The sequence below is a fragment of the Labeo rohita genome, chromosome 15 (assembly GCF_022985175.1).
Source record: "Labeo rohita strain BAU-BD-2019 chromosome 15, IGBB_LRoh.1.0, whole genome shotgun sequence".
Classification (NCBI taxonomy): domain Eukaryota; kingdom Metazoa; phylum Chordata; class Actinopteri; order Cypriniformes; family Cyprinidae; genus Labeo; species Labeo rohita.
Window position 1 is genome coordinate 33,856,393 of NC_066883.1, and position 23,122 is coordinate 33,879,514.

General features: G+C 36.2%; 1 protein-coding gene across 8 annotated transcripts in view; it reads left to right on the plus strand.

The window, feature by feature from the left end:
• fat3a (FAT atypical cadherin 3a) overlaps nt 1-23,122 on the plus strand; it is a 181,176-nt gene that overhangs the window by 63,284 nt on the left and 94,770 nt on the right. For all 8 annotated transcript variants that reach the window (XM_051128945.1, XM_051128947.1, XM_051128950.1 and 5 more), the window contains exon 2: nt 11,367-14,706. In XM_051128945.1, the coding sequence (XP_050984902.1) occupies nt 11,385-14,706 (3,322 nt within the window). In that variant the 5' untranslated portion in view covers nt 11,367-11,384. The remainder of the gene's footprint in view (nt 1-11,366; nt 14,707-23,122) is intronic.

The following is a 23,122-nucleotide window of genomic DNA, read 5'->3' on the forward strand; positions in this document are numbered from 1 at the left end:
CTTCAAACTATCTACTGTCCAATGCCACAGTCTCTCACAGTACAGCGCAAAACGTAAGGCAACCACATTAGAACACAACAAAAAATAAAAATAAAACCGTAATGCAATAGTAGTGTGATTTCAGTGCTATTTATACTATTATAGCATTAGTTTATATTTTGAATTGGCCTTTATTTTTATGTTTTCGGTTTTTGGTACTTTTATCATTTTTATTGGCATTTGTATTTAGTTTTTTTTTTTTTTTTTTTTCATTTTAAATTTTAGTTAAACATTTTATTTCAGTTAGTAAAGGCACTGTTTTTAATTTTTATTTGTTTGTTTTTTTAGGGTTTTCATCTAATAAAAAGGAAAACTATTTTTTTTAGCTTGATATCAATTAATAAAAACTGTTTTGAGATACTGGACAAAGCAACAACAGAACACAATCTGATAATAAAACAGCATAACACAATACATAATTCTATAGAACAAATTAATACAGTACAACACAATTGTAGAATGCACAATACTATGGAAAACAAAGCACATTGCAATAGCAGTTTTTCTTCATATTTATATACTATTATATTTATTATTTTTTTAATTCACTCTTATTTTATTTTAATGTTATTTTAAATCTTAGTAATTTGACAAGTTACATGTTTTTGTCATTTTTAGTTTTTTTTTAATATTTCTATTTTTATTTAAATATTTCTATTCTATTTATTTCTATTTTTTCAGTAATTAATTTTTTTGTAATTTAGCAACAAATTTATTTTACTTAGTATTTTACTTAAGCTTTTTTGAGATACAGGACAAAGCATCAACAGAACAACAAAATTCTATAGAAAAACTCAATACGGTACAACACAATAGAATTGAAAACAGAACAACGCAATAGCAGTGTGTTTTTAATATTTATATACTATTATAGTATTATTAAATTTCAAGATAAATTTTAGACTTAAATAGTTTGACAATAAAGTTGTATCTATCTATCTATCTATCTATTATTTTTTTAAGTATAACTTATTGTCATATTTTCAGTTTCATTTTTATATATATTTTTAAAATACATATATTTTTATTTAAATATTTCTATTCTGTTTTTTCTTTTTTGTAATTGAGCAACAAACTTATTTTAGTTAGTTGCAAAGGCAACATTTCTAATTTTAGATTTGATTTAAGTTTCATTTGGGTTTTTCATCTAATATTTATGTCTTATTTTCAGCTTTATTTCAATTAATGAAAACTTTTAACAATAACAAAGCAACAACAGAACACAATACATTAGAAGACAGCATAACGTAATGCGCATAATGCTGTAAAATAACTCAACACAGTACAACACAATAGAGATGCATAATAGAATACACAGTAGAACAGAAAACAGACCAGCATAGTAATGCGCAACACAACTGTCTCTGGTCACTCCATTGGTGGGACAGCAAGGGACGGTTTGGATGAATCCTGGCAGCTGTTCAGGATCTCTCTCTGTCTTTTATATTATGCTCTTTTTTTCTCATCTTTGTCTTTTCACTCTGTTCTTCTATTACAGCAGAACTGACGTGCTCTCTGGGGGTTCGGCATATGAGCTCTCCTCCCGTGTGTGTGTGTGTGAGTGTGTGTTTGTGTGATGAACTAACTCTCCTGACCGCCTCAGGATCACGTCTCTGAGGATTTCTGGTCAGAAGGAAGATTCTCTGTCAGGTCTCTCTCTCTCAATCGCCTCAGTGCTGTAAAGGAGAGAAGTAGGTCGTCTCACCTCAGGAGAAGTGAAGTGTGTTTATGTGCGAGTGTGTGATAGTGAACGTATTGTTATTCCAGCGGCACGCTGAGGTTTTTGTGTAGGTGAAAGCCGCGGTAGTGTGTAAGGACTTGCTGTCTACTAGAGAGGAAAGATGTACAGACGTGTAAGACGGAGATTTATAGTGTCAGTTTGTGTGTGTGTGTGTTTAGAGGACTGTCTTTGTGACTGAATCTCAAATTTATGCTCACAACAACACAGATCTAATCACATCCTACAGAACTTCACTGTTCACAACACATCAGAGTCCACAAAACAACAAAGCTCAGATCAACTCAACATAGGCCTGTCACAATTGTTACATAATCGGTTGACTTGAATTACTTATTTTTTTTATTTTTTAATTAATGGTTGTATTATGTTATCTTATTATTTTGTATTTTTATGTAATCATTTTATTTCTCTGTTTTTTATTTCGTTTTTAATATTGCTTTATTATTTCATTTTTAGACTATATAAAATGTAATTTAATTTTCTTTTTTATTTTGTTTTTTATTACTGCTTATACTATTTAATGTTTTATTTAATTTAATATTCAGTGTTTTGTTTTCATTTTTAATAATGCTTGTATTATCTTATTTTTTATTTATTAATGTAACATTTTATTTCTCTATTTTTTATTTTACTTTATTATTGCTTAGATCTTTATTTTATTTAATTTCCTTATTAATTCTTATGTCATCTTATTTTTGTTCTATTTGTTTTATATTTTATGTAATGTTTTATTTGTTTTTAGTGTTTTGGTTTTTCTTACTGTTTATTTTAACTTAATTTTATTTAAAATTTTATTAATGTTAATATTGTCTTATTTTTAATGTTATTTTATATTTTATATAATTTTATTTATCCTTAATTTTTATTCCATTGTTATTATTGGTTTTATTATTTAATTTTTAATTTAATTTATTTTTTGTTATTGCTTTGTGTGTGTGTGTGTGTGTGTGTGTGTGTGTGTGATTTCATTTTCTTTTTTAAATTTTGTTTTTATTATTGCTTATATTATTTAATGTTGTATTTAATTTAATATTCCGTGTTTTGTTTTAATTTTTAATAATGCTTATATTATCTTATTTTTATATTGTATTTTTAATTTTAAACATTTTATTTCTCTATTTCTTATTTTGCTTTTTTATTGCTTAATTTTTATTTTACTTCTTTTTTAATGCTTATTATTACTGTTGTATTTATTTTGTAATTTTATGTAATACTTTGTTTTAACTTTTAATTTTATTTAATATTTTGTTCTTGTTTTAATGTTAATATTGTCTTATTTTTAATGTTATATATATATTTTATGTTATACAATTTCATTTCTATTTATTTCTTTATTGTTTGTTTGTTACTTTTTATCATTTGTTTTTTTTCTTTTTTATAATTTATAGAAATATATTTTAAGTATGTGCATATATTTTAAAAGTAATTTATTATTGTTGTTATTATAATTATTATTTTATTTTTAATGCGAAAGATTTTAAGTATTTATTTTAGTAGCTGCTCCTAAACTCAACAAACAACTTTAAAAACAATCACAGCACTGGTATCAACATTACACTGTACTTCAGCATACTGTAACTCAACCCTAACAACAATATAGCACCAGCTGCACTTCGCATTTTTATCTATAACAACTCCCAGAGTGCATCTATGTCTGCACTGTTTCCAACCAACCGAGCTTAAAAAAACTTTCATTTCATTAGTACAACTTTTTCACCCACAGCTCAATAGGGAATGATGGCTCACATAACGTTTCCATATTTTCTAGGATCTTAAAACTTTAATCTACCAATCCTCCACCTCCTCATTAATAAATAGGCTACTAGTTATACCAGGAATCCTGTTTCTGTGAAGTGCAGATTTGTAGGCTGAAATCATTTTTCATCGGGGGGTGTGTTTGAGTGCGTGTTTTGATCTGAAACAGGCTTTTTTGCGTCAATGACTGAACGGCTTGCTTTTAACGTTATAGTGGCCGCAGAGGCGTGAAAGCACAAAGTAAAATATTAAAAGACCGAGGGTGCTTTACATGCTAACCAAGACTGGCATGTCTGTGACACACATAACCGCTGGACTAGAACACAGAAATGTGGTGTCTGCATGCTTCGGCTTGATTGATGTTTAATATAACCTTGAGCTTGAATACACACCTCCGAGTCAGCAGGGTTTGGTTCACACTGAGCCTATTATTCCTACAGAGATACAGATGACAGGGACGATGTCGTTTTGGAAACTTTAGAACAAAAGCGGACAGCGTGAACCTTTTCTATCATGCTTTCTGTTTCATTTTAATATGTTGGTACATCTTGCTCTATTTTAGACTGTATTTGTAAAGGAAGTTGTTTTATATTGCTTGTAAAATTCACAAATAAAGCTGAGACATTTATAAAACTAAGTAGAGATGTGCGATATTTATCGTTTACATATACAGCTTATTCTCCGTAAGCCTATAGCGAGACTTCCGGTTCATTTATCGCTAGGAAGAGGCATAACAACGTGTAGTAAACGGTAAAACTCTTTGTACTACAAACTAGTGTGATTATAATTAAGAAAATGCAATAAAATAATATGGTAATACACACCGTTTTGCAGCTGCGATGAGACCGGAAGCCAAATTCAAAATATTTACAAATAACGTTAGCTGCGCCCGCTCTGACCGGAAAAACAAGGTGGGAAGAGATTAATTTCATAAAACAGTTAAAAAAAAAAAAAAAAAGTTCATACTGAGGAAGTTAAATTTTAGACAATATTGTCTATTTATTTCTGTTTTATCAGTGAAAATGGTTCCAAACGAAGAAGAATCAGAACATTTGTGCGTCTCGAGCAACTGTGGTGTTTCGTTCCTAAATGAATTTTTTTTTGAACGAATCTTTCGAGTCAGTGATTTAATAATCCATTCATAAAGACAGCCCCTGCATCCCAGTGTGCATACTATCCACCCCATCTGCCCTAAATAGTATTAAAAATTACTACTATCACATATAATTTAGGATGTATACACAGATAACCACTTGATTCGTTTCTAAACGAATCAGCCGTTTTCAATGAATCGTTTGAATGAATGATCCAATGAATCACTCACTCATTAAGACAGGGACTTGCCGACACCTACTAGCGGCTTTGTTGTCATATTTATCCTTTACAGACCTAAACCAGCCAGTGTACTAGCATAAAAAAATAAAATATAATTTTTCCAGATTGTGCAATACTGAGGAAAAGTCTTGGGAAAGTAAGTCCAAATGGGCTTAAACAAAGAACTTTACCACAAGTTAGAAATGAAATACAAAGAACATTGTTTAAAAGGGTTATTTTGAAAGGAAAAACTTGAATTGGACAGATTGTGAGGAAGGACGGTAAGCGTCACGTTTTGTATATCTCCTCTGTTATAAAACTCATGTATTCGTATGGCAGTTCATTCAAGCTGGAACGAGGGACGTAATTTTTTTTGTATAGGCGACAATGTACAACCAGGAACGATTGTCGCTCTTTCTCTAATTGTTTTATACTAGATAGCAGGGCCTTTTTATGAGACTGCAAATTGGTCCAGTGATGTCCTGAAGAAAGCTGAACTGAAGAGAAACATGGTGATTACGGAGGTTGTGTGTGTGGGGAAAATTTGTAAGGAGTCTCGGAGCAAATTGAAGAACACGTTTGAAGGTTGTTCAGTTCATACACTGAGAATTTGTAGTTTGTAGTGTGAAATGCTGACCATAATGCAGTGCTGTAGTCGAGAATGGTTTATTTGAATCAAGACCAGCGGGTCGAGACTGAGTCCACATGCTCCAGAGTCCATAAAAAGACCAAAATCATGCAAATATGGTCTTATTATGGACTCAAGAAATTCTTGTTCAAGTCCAAGACCATATTTTCATGGTTTTGGACTCTGGAGCATGTGAACCCGATCCTCTTCTTGTCTCAGTCTTGATTTGGACTCGAACTGGAGAAAATGCAGATAGAAAATGGCACTTTTAAAAGTCAGAAGAATAAATAAAGTCTGAAAAGTCATTAGAGATCATTGATGTTTCTGTAGTGACATTACGTTCCTGCATTACAATATTTAATTGTCCAGCTCTTGTTGGAAGGAAATTTGGTCGCAAGCCATCGCAATGCTCAACAGGTGAGTGAGTCATTCATTTAAACTGGTTCTTTTCAATGAGTCATTCAACTCATGAATGAGTCATTATTTATATTGATTCATTATTGATTCATTATGATTCATAGCCACAGTGAATGTGTTCTGCAGTCACAACTAACTGGAAAGGCAATGGATTTCATTGGGCAAACAAATGCATCATGGAGTACCATGTTACCAGTTATTCTTGTGATAAAACCCATATATGCGTATATCAAGAAATATAGTGCAGTGGAGACTGAACCAAAGACTATAGAATATTCAAGACTTGTCAGTCGTATAGTTTTGAATGGAGAAAGATGCAACGCTCATTATGGCCGCGAAGCCCCGCCTTGTTAATGAAAGAGCCAATCGTTGAGCGTTCTGAGACGTGCGCTCAGTACTGCGCATGCGCACTGGCTGACCTAGCCTGAAAAATAAGCTTTTTTAACGCTATTGGAGCATAAGGAACAATATTTATGAGGCAGTTTTTGTCAGATTTCAAATATGAAATTTAATTTTAACCTTGGTGAACAGTTTTGGAGAATTTGATGTTTCCCCCTTCAAAGAGACAATATCAGACCGGACGTGAAAAGAGGGAATCACACAAGTTTTCTCTCTCGCATACTTGTTCTGCCTTTCTTTGTCTTATGCATAATACATGCACTCTCCACTGGTAGCTTTGAACTCACTGTCCTTCTCTCCCGCTTACTTTTTCTCCGAGGGCTTTTGCTCTGCTTCTGCGGGTCGCATGATTGCATGAGGGACTACCAAATCACAAACGTCCCCTCAAACTCACTCGCACACACCGCGCTTGTTAGCGCCGTCCGTTTAGCCGCAGCATGTGTGAAGAAAGCCAGAGTATGTGTGTGTATTTGTGCGTGTTCGGAGGTCGTTGGCTCAGACTGACAGGACGCTTACAGAAACCAGTGCCAGCAGCAATAAAGATCCCGCTTCAATTAATGACACCAAAACAACCGCACACACGCACACACGGTCTATCAGAACTCTTCTGTTATGGAAATGGCCATTTGTTCTCCCTCACTTCCTCTATGCGACACTCTGAATATTGGATTTGCTGTCACACAGATGAAAAAACACAAGCAATAGCAGGAAAAAAACAGTAATGTCACTAGGGATGTCAAAAACACCAGTACTTAGAAACAAAGTTGATGCTAAATTAAAAATATATCTCATTTAAACAGTCTCTCTGCAGTGTTGTTAGTCCCCGAGTGCTTTCTAAGAGTAAAAGTTATAAAAATGCCTTGATCTGGTCAGTTTGTGATGACTTATATCCTTGTTTTAAGAATAAAAATGATGGAGTTGTTGGGAGGAAGTAAATTTGTCTGAATAAATGTCCAACTTGTGATTGCATTTTTACTGAGAAACTAGCATTGTAGCCATAAAATATTCACTTGGTTATGTCTAAAGCTTACTTGAATTTGTTCTGGATCATTAGACGTGACGTTATGGTGCCTTCGAGGCCTGTGTGAAACCAGTTCCTGTACCTTCATGCAGAAACTGACTGGGCCATTTAATAAGAGACAAGTAATAAGTATTTCATGTCTTTTTGGACCCCAATAGGTGGCAATTTTGTTGCCTGTTCAAATGCAATACTAATACATGTAAACATGAATTGTAATTGAACAATTTTTGTATACGTTGATGAAAAATGTAATACTGACAGAATTGCTATGTGGATCAAAACCTTTCATAAAAGTTGTCCTAAAACCAAAACAAATACCCATTCTTGTCTTAGGAAAACTTTGATTTAACTTTTTTGATCCACTTCAAATGTTGATTACTGTATACTAGGATAGCATGGTAAATGTTAAGCTAGTATGGTTAGCTTTTGAGCTAAAAAAAAATTATGTTTAATTTGGCTGTTTATGTAATATAAGTGGGGCCCTGTGAAACCTGTTTTATTTTTTCCCAAATTCCTTTTGAATTTTCCGTTTAAATTTTTCTAGACTCTTGGTTTAATTAAATTTTATTAATTCAAAAGCATGTCGACTTAAAATCATAAAACTTGCAGTATTGAATAGCAGTTTATAAATGTTTAAGGCCCTATGAAATGTTTTCTTTTACTTTTGCCAAATACTGTTTTTCATTAATTTTCTATATTCTGTTTTAATGGATTCAATCATTTTTAATAATCCAAAGCATCTCTACTTAATTGATTATTTATTGAATTTATCTATCTAATTATTATTATTCAATTTTTTTTATTTTAGAAAAACTGTTGTGTATTTACATTTTTCTGCTAGATAAATTATGGGAAATAATTCTGGTAAATATTGCTTTAAAAATAATGTAATCTTTTAATAGGAATTCTGTTACTAGTAGTAATACTGTCATTACATTAATTCATATATTTCATTGAGTTTCTTCAAGTTAAACTGGAATTCAGTTGGTATGTGATGTGACTTTAGTTTTTTTTTTTTTTTTTTTTAAGAAATTGTAAAATGCTCATGACGTGACTCTCGGATCAGTTCTAGAGATTCTCTTCATGTGTTCATGTATGTACTTATTGAGGTGGCAGAGGCTGAAAACATCGTGAGCGATGTCACCCGTGCATCAGTATGTGTGTAGTAAATAAAACCATGCATTTGCGCCATTCATTCACACAGAGACATGCAAAACATGCAGGATTCACATTTAAATAGTATTTTTGCAGCTTAATGTTCATAAACGGTAGTCCATATCGTATTTTAAATGTACTGACCTACTTTTGATTTATCCATCCAATAATTTGGCAAATTCCGTGGCATTCTGTGCTATACAGTAAATTCAATTTTTGTGACTGGATTCCACAATTCTGTCTACGTTAGGGCCTTATGTGTAACATTAATTAACATAAAAAAATTAACCGTTGTTTTACCACAAATAAACTCAAAAACATGGTTATTGTAGTTAAACATGGTAACCACAAATCCACAAATTCATCATGGTTTTGCTACACTAACCATAGTTTAACCATGGTATCTGTAGCAAAACTGTAGTTATGCAAATTGTAATCAGTCTGCCAAAAAAAAAAAAACATGATTACTACACTTTTATTATAATATAGCCATAGTTACTTTGCGTAAGGGTTGACTGTAGGTCATTTCTAATTGATTAAAAGCTTTTCTCTCCAGCATAAAATTTCTCTGGCATTGAGTATCAGCTACTGAAATGTTGGTATTGTGACAGCACTAATACATATACAGACATTTCTAAGAAATGCGTCAGTCCGGCTTTTCTTAAACGTGAAACTGAAGTGAAAGGATCACGCCGTGGCCTATGGATATCAGAACATCTCACGCACACACTTGTCATTTAGAATTCTCTCTGTTATGGAAATGCGCTTTGTTCTACATCACTTCCTCTCTGTTTCTCAGAATATTGGATTGGTCATAACGCAACGCACACGCATTCAGATGCAACGGAGCGCTGTGGCTTTTCTTAAACGCGGAGCTGTCAGAGAATAGATTATAATGCGTTTTTCAGATAACAAAATATCAGCAGATAAACACGCACACAAACACTTTCCATTAGAAAAGAAAACAAAGCGTGTTTTTTTTTTTTCGATGCAGTTTTTATTTAGAGTATGTGTTTGTATGTGAATGAGCCGAACAAGGGATGCCAAGTTAATTCATGTTTCCTAATTAGTAGTACATGAGTTTTGTTAATGTTTGCGTGACTTGTGACAGGGAAATATGTGTCATGTAGTTATTTTAGTGTGCAACTGTATTGACAGTGGCTTGTCATAATGGCTGTATGTATTGATAATGTTGTGTGCTAATGTGGATAATGGCTTTTTATTGATAATATTTTGTTTTTGTAGTTAATTAGTGTGTGTCTGTGTGTACTACTATGGGAGTTGGTATGATCAATAGTGTGCACTTTGAATGTTGGCTAACCTTATTTAAAGGTTGTGCAATTTAAAATATATATATTGTTAATCAAAGCCTAAAGATGCTAATTGTGTTTGATTCAAGTTCCCACAACGTTTGGTTCAACTGCAAAAGCCTTATTTGAACTTGCTATATAATGGACATTTTAACATACCAATAACCAAAATGGAACATTCAGGAAATGTTTGAATATATTTTTTTCAACTGGGTAGTTTTGATAGTGTGTATCCGTTTATGTGCTGTGGTGTTTGTGTTGGCCTCATGATATGCGTTTTTATTGTGTTGTGTAAAGTCTCTGGCCAGCTGAGCCGGAGATTTGGTCAGTCTAAACAAGGCTTTAGGGGAGACAAGACGCTGTTTGCGTACTGAACCTTGACTGCTCCAAAATGCCTGCTGGTTTTAATCTGACAGACTGTCTGTCAGTGTATGTGGACACAAAGAGAGAGAACAAGAGTGTGACGGAGAGAGAAACAGACCCAGAGAAATAAAATAAGCTGATCTCTGCATTTTGAGTTCTGTGTGTGTGTGCCTTTTCCAATTTGCGAGACCGAGTTGGTGAGTGTGCTGTAGGATATCATTAGAGGTGGACGGGGATGTGTGTGTGTGTATGTGTGTGCTGAGTCATGTGTGGGCTGACCACAGCAACTCGGTTCTGTGTGTGTATATTTTGTGTATGCATGTGTGGGCAAAAGTTGGACAGTGTGTGTGTGCATGGTAAGGTCAGCATTGCATTTTTGCGGACTGGAACACATCCTAACCATCCCGCAGGGCACACACAAAACAATCAGTGTCTAAAACAAGAGTTGATGTACCATACCAACACACACACACATTTACACACATGCAAAATGCCTTACTTGCAAGCATGAACTCACAAACAAAACAAATTGAGGACATACCTTAGACTGCTATTGTTTTTGTATAAACCTAATTATAACTTCCAAACTGAACGAAAACGTTAGCATTTTTAGAATTAAAAGTAATTTGCTGCATTTATGAATCATTTTTTCCAATTTGGGTCCCCAAAGGCTTTGTCAGATTCAACTTCTGGGGACAATTTTGTTCTCCAAGTAAACCCACATTCGCAGACTTCCTCTCCAGCAGCACTTTATCATAACCAGTATATTGCTGAATCCACAACATTTTGTCCTTTCTCAAGAGCTTTTTTAAAACCATGTCATATAATGAATGTGTGTGTGTGTGTCTTAGTTTTCACGGGTTGTATTTTTGATCTTTCGTTCTCTATAATTATTTTGTTCCTGACTTGCATTCTCCTGCTGTTTTTCTTCTGTGTAGAGTGTGTGTGTAAGTGAATTTTCCTGAATTGCATCCTCCTGGTTTTTCTGTAGTGTATAATTGTGTGTCACTGTCCATTTTGAGACTTGGATAGTGATGTCATTCGGCTTGCGGTTGCCTGGCTACCAGCCCTTCTTCAGTACTCGATTTCCTCTGCCTGTGTTTGATCTTTTTGACTGACCGCTAGTGACCTATGTGCTTTAGATGTGAAAGGTCAGGCTGTGTACTGTCATGTCATCTGTTATGCCTAACCTCTTTCTCTCTTTCTTTTTTTCCCTGTCTGCAGGATGGGTTTGGTGATGGGATGGCAGTGAGCATGGCCCTTTGGGAAGGCATATGGGCCATTCTCCTACAATTGGCCCTCTTGCTGTTCTTCTCTCCGCCTCCAGGCCACTGCCAAGGTGAAAGGTCCCGCCTACAGTTTACTCAACCATTGTACCATGCGTCGGTCTACGAGAACTCTGCCGCCCGCACCTACGCCGCCAGCCAGGTGCGCATGGGCGTCCCTCTCCAACATCACTCTTGGGAGGTGAGGTACCGCATCACCTCCGGAGATGAGGAAGGATTCTTCAAAGCCGAGGAGTACACTCTGGGCGATTTCTGCTTCCTGCGGATACGAACCAAAGGGGGGAATGCTGCCATCTTGAACCGTGAGGTTCAGGACAACTACTTGTTGACAGTGAAAGCTTCCATTAAGGGGGATACACTAGAGGCCTGGACTAAAGTTAGTGTGCAGGTGTTGGATATGAATGACCTTCGACCCCTTTTCTCCCCTACCACATATTCAGTTACTATTGCGGAAAGCACACCCCTACGCACCAGCATAGCTCAGGTCACTGCCACGGATGCCGACATAGGATCGAATGGAGAGTTCTATTACTTTTTCAAGGAGCGAATGGAGCTGTTCGCTGTGCACCCGACTAGCGGAGTTGTTTCTCTTAGTGGGAAGTTAGATGTTGACACTCAAAGTCGCTATGATCTTGAGATCCAGGCAGTGGACCGGGGAATGAAGCTCTACGGGAACAATGGAGTAAGCAGTACAGCCAAACTGTTTGTTCATGTAGAACGGATTAATGAGCATGTGCCCACGTTGAGTATTGTTACATTAGCACCTGTATGGACTGAGAAGTCCCCTGTTGTAGCTGTAGTCACCGTAGAGGATCTTGATGAAGGCGCGAATGGAGAGATTGAAACGGTGAGCATTGTTGCTGGGGACCTTCTTGAGCTCTTCAGCATTGAAAGGACAGAGCTGCCACGTGAAGAAATGGTGGATGAGGAAGTCAGTCAAAAGGGATCAAACGAGTTTGTCCTTCGTGCAACAGAGCAGTTCGACTGGGACAGCTATCCATTTGGATTAAACCTCAGCTTGCAGGCTCGGGATCGTGGAACGCCTCAGAAGTTCTCTGCTGTGCACACAGTGAGTTTACGACTGTCACGACCAGCCCTGACGGAAGTCACATTTCAGAAGGTCGAATACGAGGTCCTCTTGAGTGAAGTTGCCCCTCCTGGAACTGTTGTGGAGGCTGTGAAACTCCAGCCAGAGCCAGATGATGCAGAGTACATCTTGACCCCGTCTGCTGATTCAGCCTTCTTCAGTATCAACACCATGACGGGCATCATCAGCACGGCACGTTGGCTCACCCAACTCAAGCAGGAAGTATTTGAGCTTGAGGTGTTAGAAGTGGACAGTGACCTTAGGGTCAAGGTTAGAGTCATTCTTGAGGATGCCAATGACAATGCGCCGACATTTGCTCAGCAGTCTTATGTGGTATTTATCAATGAAAGTGTAGCTGTAGGTACTACTGTTGTTGTGGTGACTGCTTCTGATGGTGACCATGGAGAAAATGGGTACATCACATATAGCATGGCTAGCTTGACACCATTGCCCTTTAGCGTGCAACAGTTCACCGGAGCAGTCACGACAACACAGGAGCTCGACTTTGAATCATCTGTAGAGAGTTTTAGTTTTGTGGTTCGTGCTTCGGATTGGGGTTCCCCTTATAGGCGCGAGAGCGAAGTCAACGTCACTGTGCACCTAGAGAACGTTAACGATAACAAACCCCTGTTTGAGAAAGTGGCCTGTGTTGGCGTGATCTCTCGAGAGCTTCCGGTAGGTGAGGTTATCGCCACAATGTCAGCCATAGACATTGATGAGCTAGAGCTAGTCAAATATAAGATCCTCTCAGGTAATGAGCGAGGGTACTTTGACTTAAATCCCGATTCTGGTGTCATGACCTTACATCACTCCCTAAACACCGCAGCACCCAAAAACTCATTCAGTCTAAAAATTACTGCAACAGATGGGGAACACTTTTCCGATCCTATGTTTGTGAACATATCCGTAGTGCAAGGGAAGTCCCCGCCCAAGAGCTTTAGCTGTACTGAAACCAGAGTAGCTCAGCGACTAGCTGAGAAACTTCTGAAGAAAGCCAAAGCTAGCAGTAAACCCAAAATAGAGGAAGGCTTTATTGACCTGTTTTCTGTGAACCGCCAAATGCCTCAATTTGACAAATCCTTCCCAACTGACATCACTGTGCGTGAGGATGTACAAGTTGGCACGAGTGTGTTTCAGGTAAAAGCCTTTGATGGAGACACTGGGTTCAATGGACAACTCTTATACGTCATTGCCGATGGCAACACAGACAGTTGTTTTACTATTGGAATTCTGAACGGCGTAATAAGCATCTTCCTTCCTTTAGACCGTGAGAGGACAGATCGTTATCTTCTAAACATCACACTCTACGATTTAGGCCAACCGCAAAGATCCTCCTGGAGACTTCTTACAGTTTACATAGCAGATGCAAATGACAATGCACCTCAGTTTCTTCAAGACAGTGGCTACCAGGCCCGCATTCCGGAAAACACTCCTATTGGTACTGAAGTCATCCAAGTGGAAGCTACTGACAAAGATCAAGGTCTCAATGGCGAGATCCAGTATTCCCTACTCACCAGCACGTCACAGTTTGGCATTAACAGCTCCAGTGGAATTGTGTATGTTGCAGGTCAACTGGACCGTGAGTTTGTTCCGTCCTTCATATTAAAAGTGGAAGCGCGAGATCGAGCAGAGCGAGCGGCTCAACAGTTTTCTGTAACCACTCTTAAAATCTCACTCGAGGATGTTAACGATTGTCCACCTGCCTTTATTCCAAGTGTTGTCAACGCCCGTGCACTAGAAGACCTCCCAGTGGGTACGGTCATTGCCTGGCTGGATACGCAAGACCCTGATCTTGGACTTGGAGGGCAGGTGCGATACTCGCTCGCCAATGACTATGATGGCCGTTTTGAGGTTGATAAGACTAGCGGTGCCATTCGTCTTACAAAGGAGCTGGATTACGAAACTCAACAGTTCTTCAACCTAACAGTTCGAGCAAAAGACAAAGGCCGACCTGTGTCACTCTTGTCTGTTAGCTTTGTTGAACTGGAGGTGGTAGATGTTAACGAGAACCTCTATGCACCATATTTCTCGAGCTTCGCCATGAATGGATCAGTAAAGGAAAGTGTTCGGATCGGGACTTCTGTGCTCCAGGTCTCAGCAAGAGATGATGACACGGGAAGGGATGGCGAGGTGCAGTACTCCATACGTGATGGCAGTGGTCTTGGGAGATTCACCATTGACGAAGAAACGGGTATGTGATGATAATGTTTTTTCAGAAGGAATTTTATTAAAAGTTCAATTATGTCTTGTAAAGTGCTGGCAATTTTGTTGAATATATTGTGGCTTCCTTGTACGGTTAGCTGCGGTCTTTAATTAAATTTGAGTTAAAGGTCATTTTTTCCTCACAGGGGTTTTCTGAGTCACCCTATTGTGGTGTTTTAAAGGAAACCCTGGGTATTAAGACTTACATGGCTTAATAACGTAAATGATGTGTCTTACTGAAGTATGTAGTTGAAAACCCATGAAAGACATGTTATTTAAAGAATCCACATTGTTTATACATATTTTGGACTATGGAGGGCGCCATTGTTTCGAAGATGTGAAATGGTTGCAGTCTGTGAGCTACTGGCACTACCCCTTGCTGTTTTTACTGCAACAAAACTCGGAATAAACAACTCGGAAAATAAATTACTGATACGATGCCACATTGTGTGGCTTTTGGTTGTAATTTCCAGTCGAAGGGCAACAAGAGAAGCACTGTAAGGCTTCACTGCTTTCCTAGTGATAAGAAGAGGAGAAAAGAATGGGAAGATGCCTGTGGATGATTAAAACTTCCAAAGACACATCTTTGTTCTCTCCACTTTATCACTGATGCCTTTGAGGTTTTTAGTATACCACAGCTACTGAAAGAGCTTACAAATGGCAGAGACAAGAAACGCTAGATGCCATCCTGGCAGGATGTAAACATACAGACACTTGTCATGATGCCGCAGCCACTGAAGGAGTTTTTCAGGGTGGATTTCACTCGATATCTTTTAGACTCCTTGTTGGTACAGCATTTGGTTTAAGCTTCCGCTTGTATCTATCGCCACCTGTAAGCTCTTTCAGTAGTTGTGGTTATCGCATTAGTATTTTATTTTCCGAGTTGTGTTGTGGTAAAAATAGCAACTGGGAGAATCAGTAGCTCACTGAGTGCAACCATTTCACGTCATCGAAATAAACGCGCCCCCTATAGTCCAAAATATGCATATAATAATGTGGATTTTTAAAATAACGTAAATCTTTAATGGGTTTTCCACGGCATATTTAGAGACATCATTTACGTTATATTAAACCATTCAAGTCTTAATACCCCGGGTTCACTTTAAGTAGCTAACTTAGCTTGGTGTAATCACTAGATATTGAATAGAGCTTAATATACTGCAGGTAGCACCTGTAATGCAGAAAAGAAAAAAATAAAACCCTTACTTATATGTCACTCACAGTGACTTCCTGGGACACATAAATGAAGAGTGAATAGGCTTCAGTGGCTTGTCTATCACCTCAGGCCAGTTAAACACTGAATTGGCCTACATTTTATTTAGGTCGAGTTTTGACAGTTGAGATGGAGGGGGAGCGATTGAAGTGCGATTGGAATTTTGATAGTGTTATGGTTAATGTTTCATGCACTGCATTCAGTTCACATACACTGATTTGATGGGATCATTTGTTTTTGTCCAGTTTTCTGTTGAACAAAGTGGATACATGTGTTTGTATCTGTAAATAATGATTTCTGTGTGAAGAAATGTGTGCATGTGCCAAAAAGTGTGTGTGTGTGAGGTTGATTTATGTGTTAAGCCTCTGTCGGGTGGACTGAATTACCACACAAACCTCTTTTATTTACATTTATTGCAGTTGTCATGTCATTCTGTCTGACCCACACATTTAGCTTTAACCTTCGGTATTTTTCTCTCCCCTTTTCTCTCACTCTGTCATTTTCTCGTTCCCCTTGACAGTGCGTTTTCTGTCAGTAAAACCGGGGTTTTCATTAGTGTTGCTTCTGAAGGCAAGCATTACTTGTTACTATTACTCACACTTGGGGCTAGGGATTTGATCAAACTCCTAACCGTAAGTGTTTAACTTCAGTATGTCACTTGATTTTTTTTACCTGCAAGAAATATACTTGGGGAAAAAATCCCATCTATCGACCACATAGCAACATGTTAAAAACCAGTCAACCACATAGCAACATCCTGGCATTAAACTACAACGCCCTAGCTATTTTTACAAAGGCAAATACCACTCACATTTTTTGAAGTCTATAACACCAAGAAATACACAGTGCAAGATGAAGTGTGTGTGGAAAATGTGTGTGTATGTGATATCCGTCAGCCTGTAAGGTGGCAGAGGTACAATAAACTGTGAAAAAGAAGTATGTAGCATAAAATAAGTGCTCCTGTTGGAAAATCCAGCTTTAAGATAGTAGCTATGTTTTGCAAGCTTATTTCTAGTAGGTCCAAGCTGGTTCAAGATGATTGATCAGTCACCATGATCTAAAAGCCATCCTGACCACTTTGATCTGGTTTGTTTCTGATCCAAGATGGTCTACCACCAAGCACCAGCTTATGTCCAGCTTGGACCAGCACGAGGTGTTTTATAAGGGCAGTGCTGGGTAGTAACTGATTACATATAATCTGGATTAAATAACCAGATTACAAAAATGAAGTACACTACTGGTCAAAATTTTTTGAACAGTAAGATTTTAAATGTTTTTTTTAAAGAAGTCTCTTCTGCTCACCAAGCCTGCAATTATTTGGTCCAAAGCACAGCAAAAACAGTACAATTTTGAAATATTTTTACTATTTAAAATAACTGTTTTCTTCTTGAATATATTTTAAAATGTAATTTATTCCTGTGATTTCACTGCATTTTTAGCATCATTACTATAGTCACATGATCCTTCAGAAATCATTCTAATATTTACTGCTGAAAAAAACCTATATCATTATTATTATGTTGAAAACAGCTGAGTAGAATTTTTTCAGGTTTCTTTAATGAACAGTAAGTTCAGAATAACAGCATTTATCTGAGTTAAAAATCTTTTGTAACATTATAAATGTCTTTATCATCACTTTTAAAGCATCCTTGCTAAATAAAAGTATTAATTTCTATAATCCTGCAATTTTTATTTCAGATAAATGCTGATCTTTGGATCTTTCTATTCATCAAATAATCCTGAAAAAAATGTACCCGTTTTAAATATTGACAATAGTAATAATAATTAGAAAAAATGTTTCTTGAACAACAAATCAGCATATCAGAATGATTTCTAAAGAATCATGTAACACTGAAGACTGGAGTAATGATGCTGAAAATTTAGCTTTGATCACAGGAATAAATTACATTTTAAAATATATTTAAAAATAGAAAGCAGTTATTTTAAATAATAAAAATATTTCACAATATTACTGCTTTTGCTGTACTTTAGATCAAATAAATGCAGGCTTGGTGACTGGAAGAGACTTCTTTGAAAACAATAAAAATAATCTTTTGATTGGTAGTGTACTTTTAATTAGATTATACTGCATTTTAAAGTGCTCATAATTAGATTACTGTTACTTTTTATAGATTACATGATTGCGTATCTACACAATGGCAGTAAATTATTCATAAAATTATTCAGAAATTTGTCCTAATCCTTAAATTTTCCTTTCTAACAAAAAAAAACCTACCTCTTATGTACAAGTCTTACAGAGATTTTTATGGAACTCCGCCGCACACCAGACACTAGTCAGGTGACTACAGTTACTCAGAAAATGGATAGGCCACACAATTAGTTTAATTTGACTTTTGTAGGATTTAATTAATTATTAGCTTTTCATCACCTCACAAACCCCCTGCAGCTCCTTCAGGAACCACAGTTTGGGAAACCCTGGTGTGATGTAATGTTTAATGAACTTCATGATGTTGATAGCAAAGAATGGAAAATATTTTCTTACAAGTTAGATCAAAAGTAATCAAAAAGTAATTGGTAATCGACTACAATTTTAAAGTTATTTACTCAGCACTAGGTAGGAATGTGTATGATAGTGAGTGTGTTTATATCCGTGTAGTTGAAACTGTGTACAGTAGACAAGACTTGTAACACAGTGTAAATCGAGAGACTGAGGGGAAAAAGCAAACAAGATTGGATGAAAGAGTTTGGGGTTCAAAGGCCAGAAGAGTGTGTGTGTGTGTGTGTGTGTTTGTGTGTCTACTCACCTGCAAGCTGCCTGAAAATGATCTGGAGGTTTCAAAACGACCCTCAGATCTCCCGTGGTCTTTCACCTCTCCCTGGAATGAGGGAATCAGGACAAAAAAGGAGGGGAAACCATGAATATCTGTCTATTTCTTTCAAGACTGAAACGAGAGGGTTCGCCGTGGCCTTTAAAGGCCATGAATCACACACACTGGTGCAGAACAGTCACCTTCTACTTTTTAAACTCTGCTACAACTCTCTGACAGCAACAAAGCAAAGCATTTCCAGCTCTGTGCTTCAATACTGTGGTAAGAGTGGTTTAAAAATGTGGTTTTGTGAGATTTGTGTCCTGGCAGCAGGTGGATCAGTGTCTGTCAGGAGTCGACTTTCCGTCTTTGAGAATATCACACCTGTCTTGGGCTTTTTTTTAAAAGGTGTAGATGTTGCAGGTGTCATTCTAGGTTGTGATTCTGAGGTGTGAGGCATTTTGAGGCAAAATTCAGCTAATTTGCATTTGACTTAGAAGCACTGGGCTTCCCAACAATAGCTTTCTCAACATTCTTACTTGTCTCAAGGTTTTGAATGTTTAATATATTTTTTATATATATTTTCTTTATTAGTTTGTGCAGTCATTTCATGCACTTTAGTTAATGAAGCAGGTCGTCTAAATAAACTCTGAGATCTGCATTTTTCAGTGCAGAACAACCTATATGAGGCATGAGTATTCTTATATTATTAATATTATTACATAGTAATAGTAATATGTGACCTTGGACCACAAAAAAATTGAGATTGAAATTAGGATAGGATAGGACAAAATTTGGCTGAGATTCAACTATTTGAATATATGGAATTTGAGGGTTCAAAAAAATAAAAATATTGAGCAAATCCTCTTTAAAGTTGTCTTAAGTTCTTAATGCATATTACTAATCAAAAATTAAGTTTTGATATATTTACAGTAGGAAAAATATACAAAATATCTTCATGGAACATGATCTTTACTTAATATGCTACTGATTTTTGGCTTAAAAGATTATGTATTTTTGGCTACTGCTACAAAATATATATTTTGTGGTCCAGGGTCACATATAAAAATAATAGTTAATATTTATAAAATATATATACTACCAGTCAAAAGTTTTTGAACAGTTTTGATTTTTAATGTTTTTTTAAAGTCTCTTCTGCTCACCAAGCCTACATTTATGTGATCCAAAGTACAGCAAAAACAGTAAAATTTTGAAATATTTTTACTATTTAAAATGAATGGTTTCTATTTTAATATATTTTAAAATGTAATTTTTCCTTTGATTTCAAAGCTGAATTTTCAGCATCATTACTCCAGTCTTCAGTGTCACATGATCCTTCAGAAATCATTATTATTATCAATATTTAAATCAGTTTGAAATAATAATAATAATAATACATGTTTTTTGAGCTCCAAAATCAGAATATTAGAATGATTTCTGAAGGATCATGTGAGTAATGATACTAAACATTCAGCTATAAATCATAGGAATAAATTACATTTTAGAATATATTCAAATAGAAAGCAGTTCATTTAAATAGTAAACACATTTTAAAACTGTACTGTTTTTGCTGTACTTTGGATCAAATAAATGCAGGATTGGTGAGCAAAAGAGGCTTCTTTAAAAAATATAAAAAATCTTTTCACTGGTACTATATATATATACAATTTTATATAACAGTTTTATTCCTGTTAATTAATATTGTGGTTTTTGAATCCTGACTTCAAGTGTGCATATCCTCAGTGGGATTGCACTGTCTGTTTTAACAATGAAAGATGGGTTTGAAACCTGTTTGAAACCCTTGTTTTTCCAATTCTCTTTGATGCTGCAGAAATTACACGCTGTGTAAGTCAAGACTTGACTGTTTGGCATCAAACATTTACGTTTAAAGGATTCCTGATAGCCTGTTTCTATGGTTGCAACCGTAAATGATCTGCGCATACTTCTTTGTTTTCCTCTTAACCTTTTCTCTTTCACTGATTCTCCATTTTATATAAGCACACACATATAAATAAATGTCTGATCCATTTGCATGCTCACACACGAAGTGACCAAACCCAGGGGTCAAAGGTCATGCACTTTGTGTCACTCACCTGTCACTTTTCCAATGAGGAGTCTATCCGACTGTTTGCATACAGCTGTTGTGTGCCTGTATAGATTTGATGGAAAGAATGAGGACAAAACGGAGACTCTGCAGGAAGTGCAAGAACATAGAGGCAGTTTGCATGTTATACGCCGCATGATTGCATGTTTGTAGATGCGTGCACATAGACACACACACTCAATGCAGACACATTTTGCAGTAGCACTGGCAAGTGAGGGAATTTATTGCCCTTGTTAGCTCTGTGCTGGCATGAGCCATAAATCACCCGGGGATGGAGCGCAACTCCACAGACGCAATTACAGCTTAAAGAGCATACACGCGCACACACACACAAATTGAAAGGAAGCACTTCACACGTGTCTTTGTACATGCAATCACAACTTCGAAAGCAATTTTCCCCAACACGTACACATGAGGAGACTCAGTCCGACAAACATGCACATTATATCCAAAGGATTTTCTGCGCACTTACGGCCTAGACGCTCTGTATGCATTCTCATTTCAGCTTGGAAGCTTCTATTGTTTGTACAGCACAAACAGCGATTCAAGGCTGCTCGATTGTACACGGCGCATCAAAAATGTCAAACACAAAGTGTGAAAAAAATCCCATGCTCATTACAGCCGCCGCTGAGCAGACGCTTTTCATCTGCAGGGACTTACAGTGCACTAATTGCACTGATGGTCCCCGCAGAGCGTCGTGGGGTTAAGTGCTTTGCGCACCGCTGAAAGAGCCCTGGCTTGCGCTTAGACTCCCGGATCCTTTACTGTTAGACTGCTGATGTTGTACTTGAGTTCAGGTGTGTAATTAAGGGAATAGTCTTGGTTATTTACAACTTGTAATCACATGAAATCAAAACGGACACCGTTTGCTTTTTTTAACGTAGGTTGCTGTGCGGGAATCATCTTTGCAATATGTGCTGAAATTAATTTTCTTTTCAGATGACATCACTAGGGCCCGATGCGGAAAACACGGAATCCAGTCATAAAAATGGAATTTACTGTAAAATGTCATGGAATTTGCCAAGTTTTGGATGAATGAATCAAAAAGTCCACTTCCAGAACAAAAATTGACAGATAATGTACTCACCCCTTGTCATCCAAGATGTTCATGTCTTTCTTTCTTCAGCCGTAAAGAAATTATGTTTTTTGAGGAAAACATTTCAGGATTTTTCTCCATATAATGGACTGATATGGTGCCCCGATTTTGAACTTCCAAAATGCGGCTTCAAACGATCCCAAATGTGGTTGTAAACGATCCCAGCCGAGAAAGAAGGGTCTTATCTAGCGAAACGATTGGTTATTTTCATAAAAATAATACAATTTCTGTACTTTTTGTTGTCAAACGCTCGTCTTGTCTTGATCTGCCTAAATTGTTTTTGTTCTGGTTCATGACAGTTAGGGTACGTCGGAAAATTTCTCATGTTCTCCCTCAACTTCAGAATTGTCCTATATCACTGTTTTACCTTTTTTGTTGAGGGTGTTTGATCTTCTTTGCATGTTCACTTTGCAAAGACTGGGTTGATACTTTTGCAGCGACGTAGGATGATTTTGAAATGATTTTTGAAGTTGAGGGAGAAAATACAATTGTAGTTTTTCGACATACCCTAACTGTCTTGAGTCAGAATACACAGAGTTCAAGCAGAGCAAGGCAAGACGACCGTTTGAGAATAGAAAGTATTTAAATTGTATTTTTTTTTCTTTTGAGAAAAACTGTGGTCACAGTATGTAGAAAACAGAAAGGTCCTCACAGTAACCTGTCAAAATAAAACTTTGGTTTAAAGTTTGGTTAAGAAGCCGTGACAGAAATATGTGACTTAATGTAATGATAGTACTACTAATAAAATTATTATTAAAACATTATAAAAAAAATATTTACCAGAATTTATTTGCCCGATAAATGTAAATTCACAAGTTTTTATATATATATATATATTTTAATAAATAATTAAATTAATAAATAAATAATTAAAAACTGAATTTGAGAAAAAAATTAATAGGACCTCAATATGGCCTTAATTTTTGTCACTGAATAATTTTTTTTTCTCGCAATTCTGACTTTTTTCTCACAAAAGCGAGTTTATATCTCACAATTCTGACTTTTTTCTCACAGTTCTGATTTTTTTCTCGCAAATGCAAGTTTGTAACTTGCAATTCTGATCTTTTTCTTGCAATTGCGAGTTTATATCTCACAATTCAGATTTTTTTTCTCACAATTCTGACTTTTTTTCTCACTAGATCTAAGATAGAAACTCACAATTCTGTGAAAAAAATTTCACAATTTCAAGACTTTGTCTACAATTCTGCCTTAATAACTCATAAT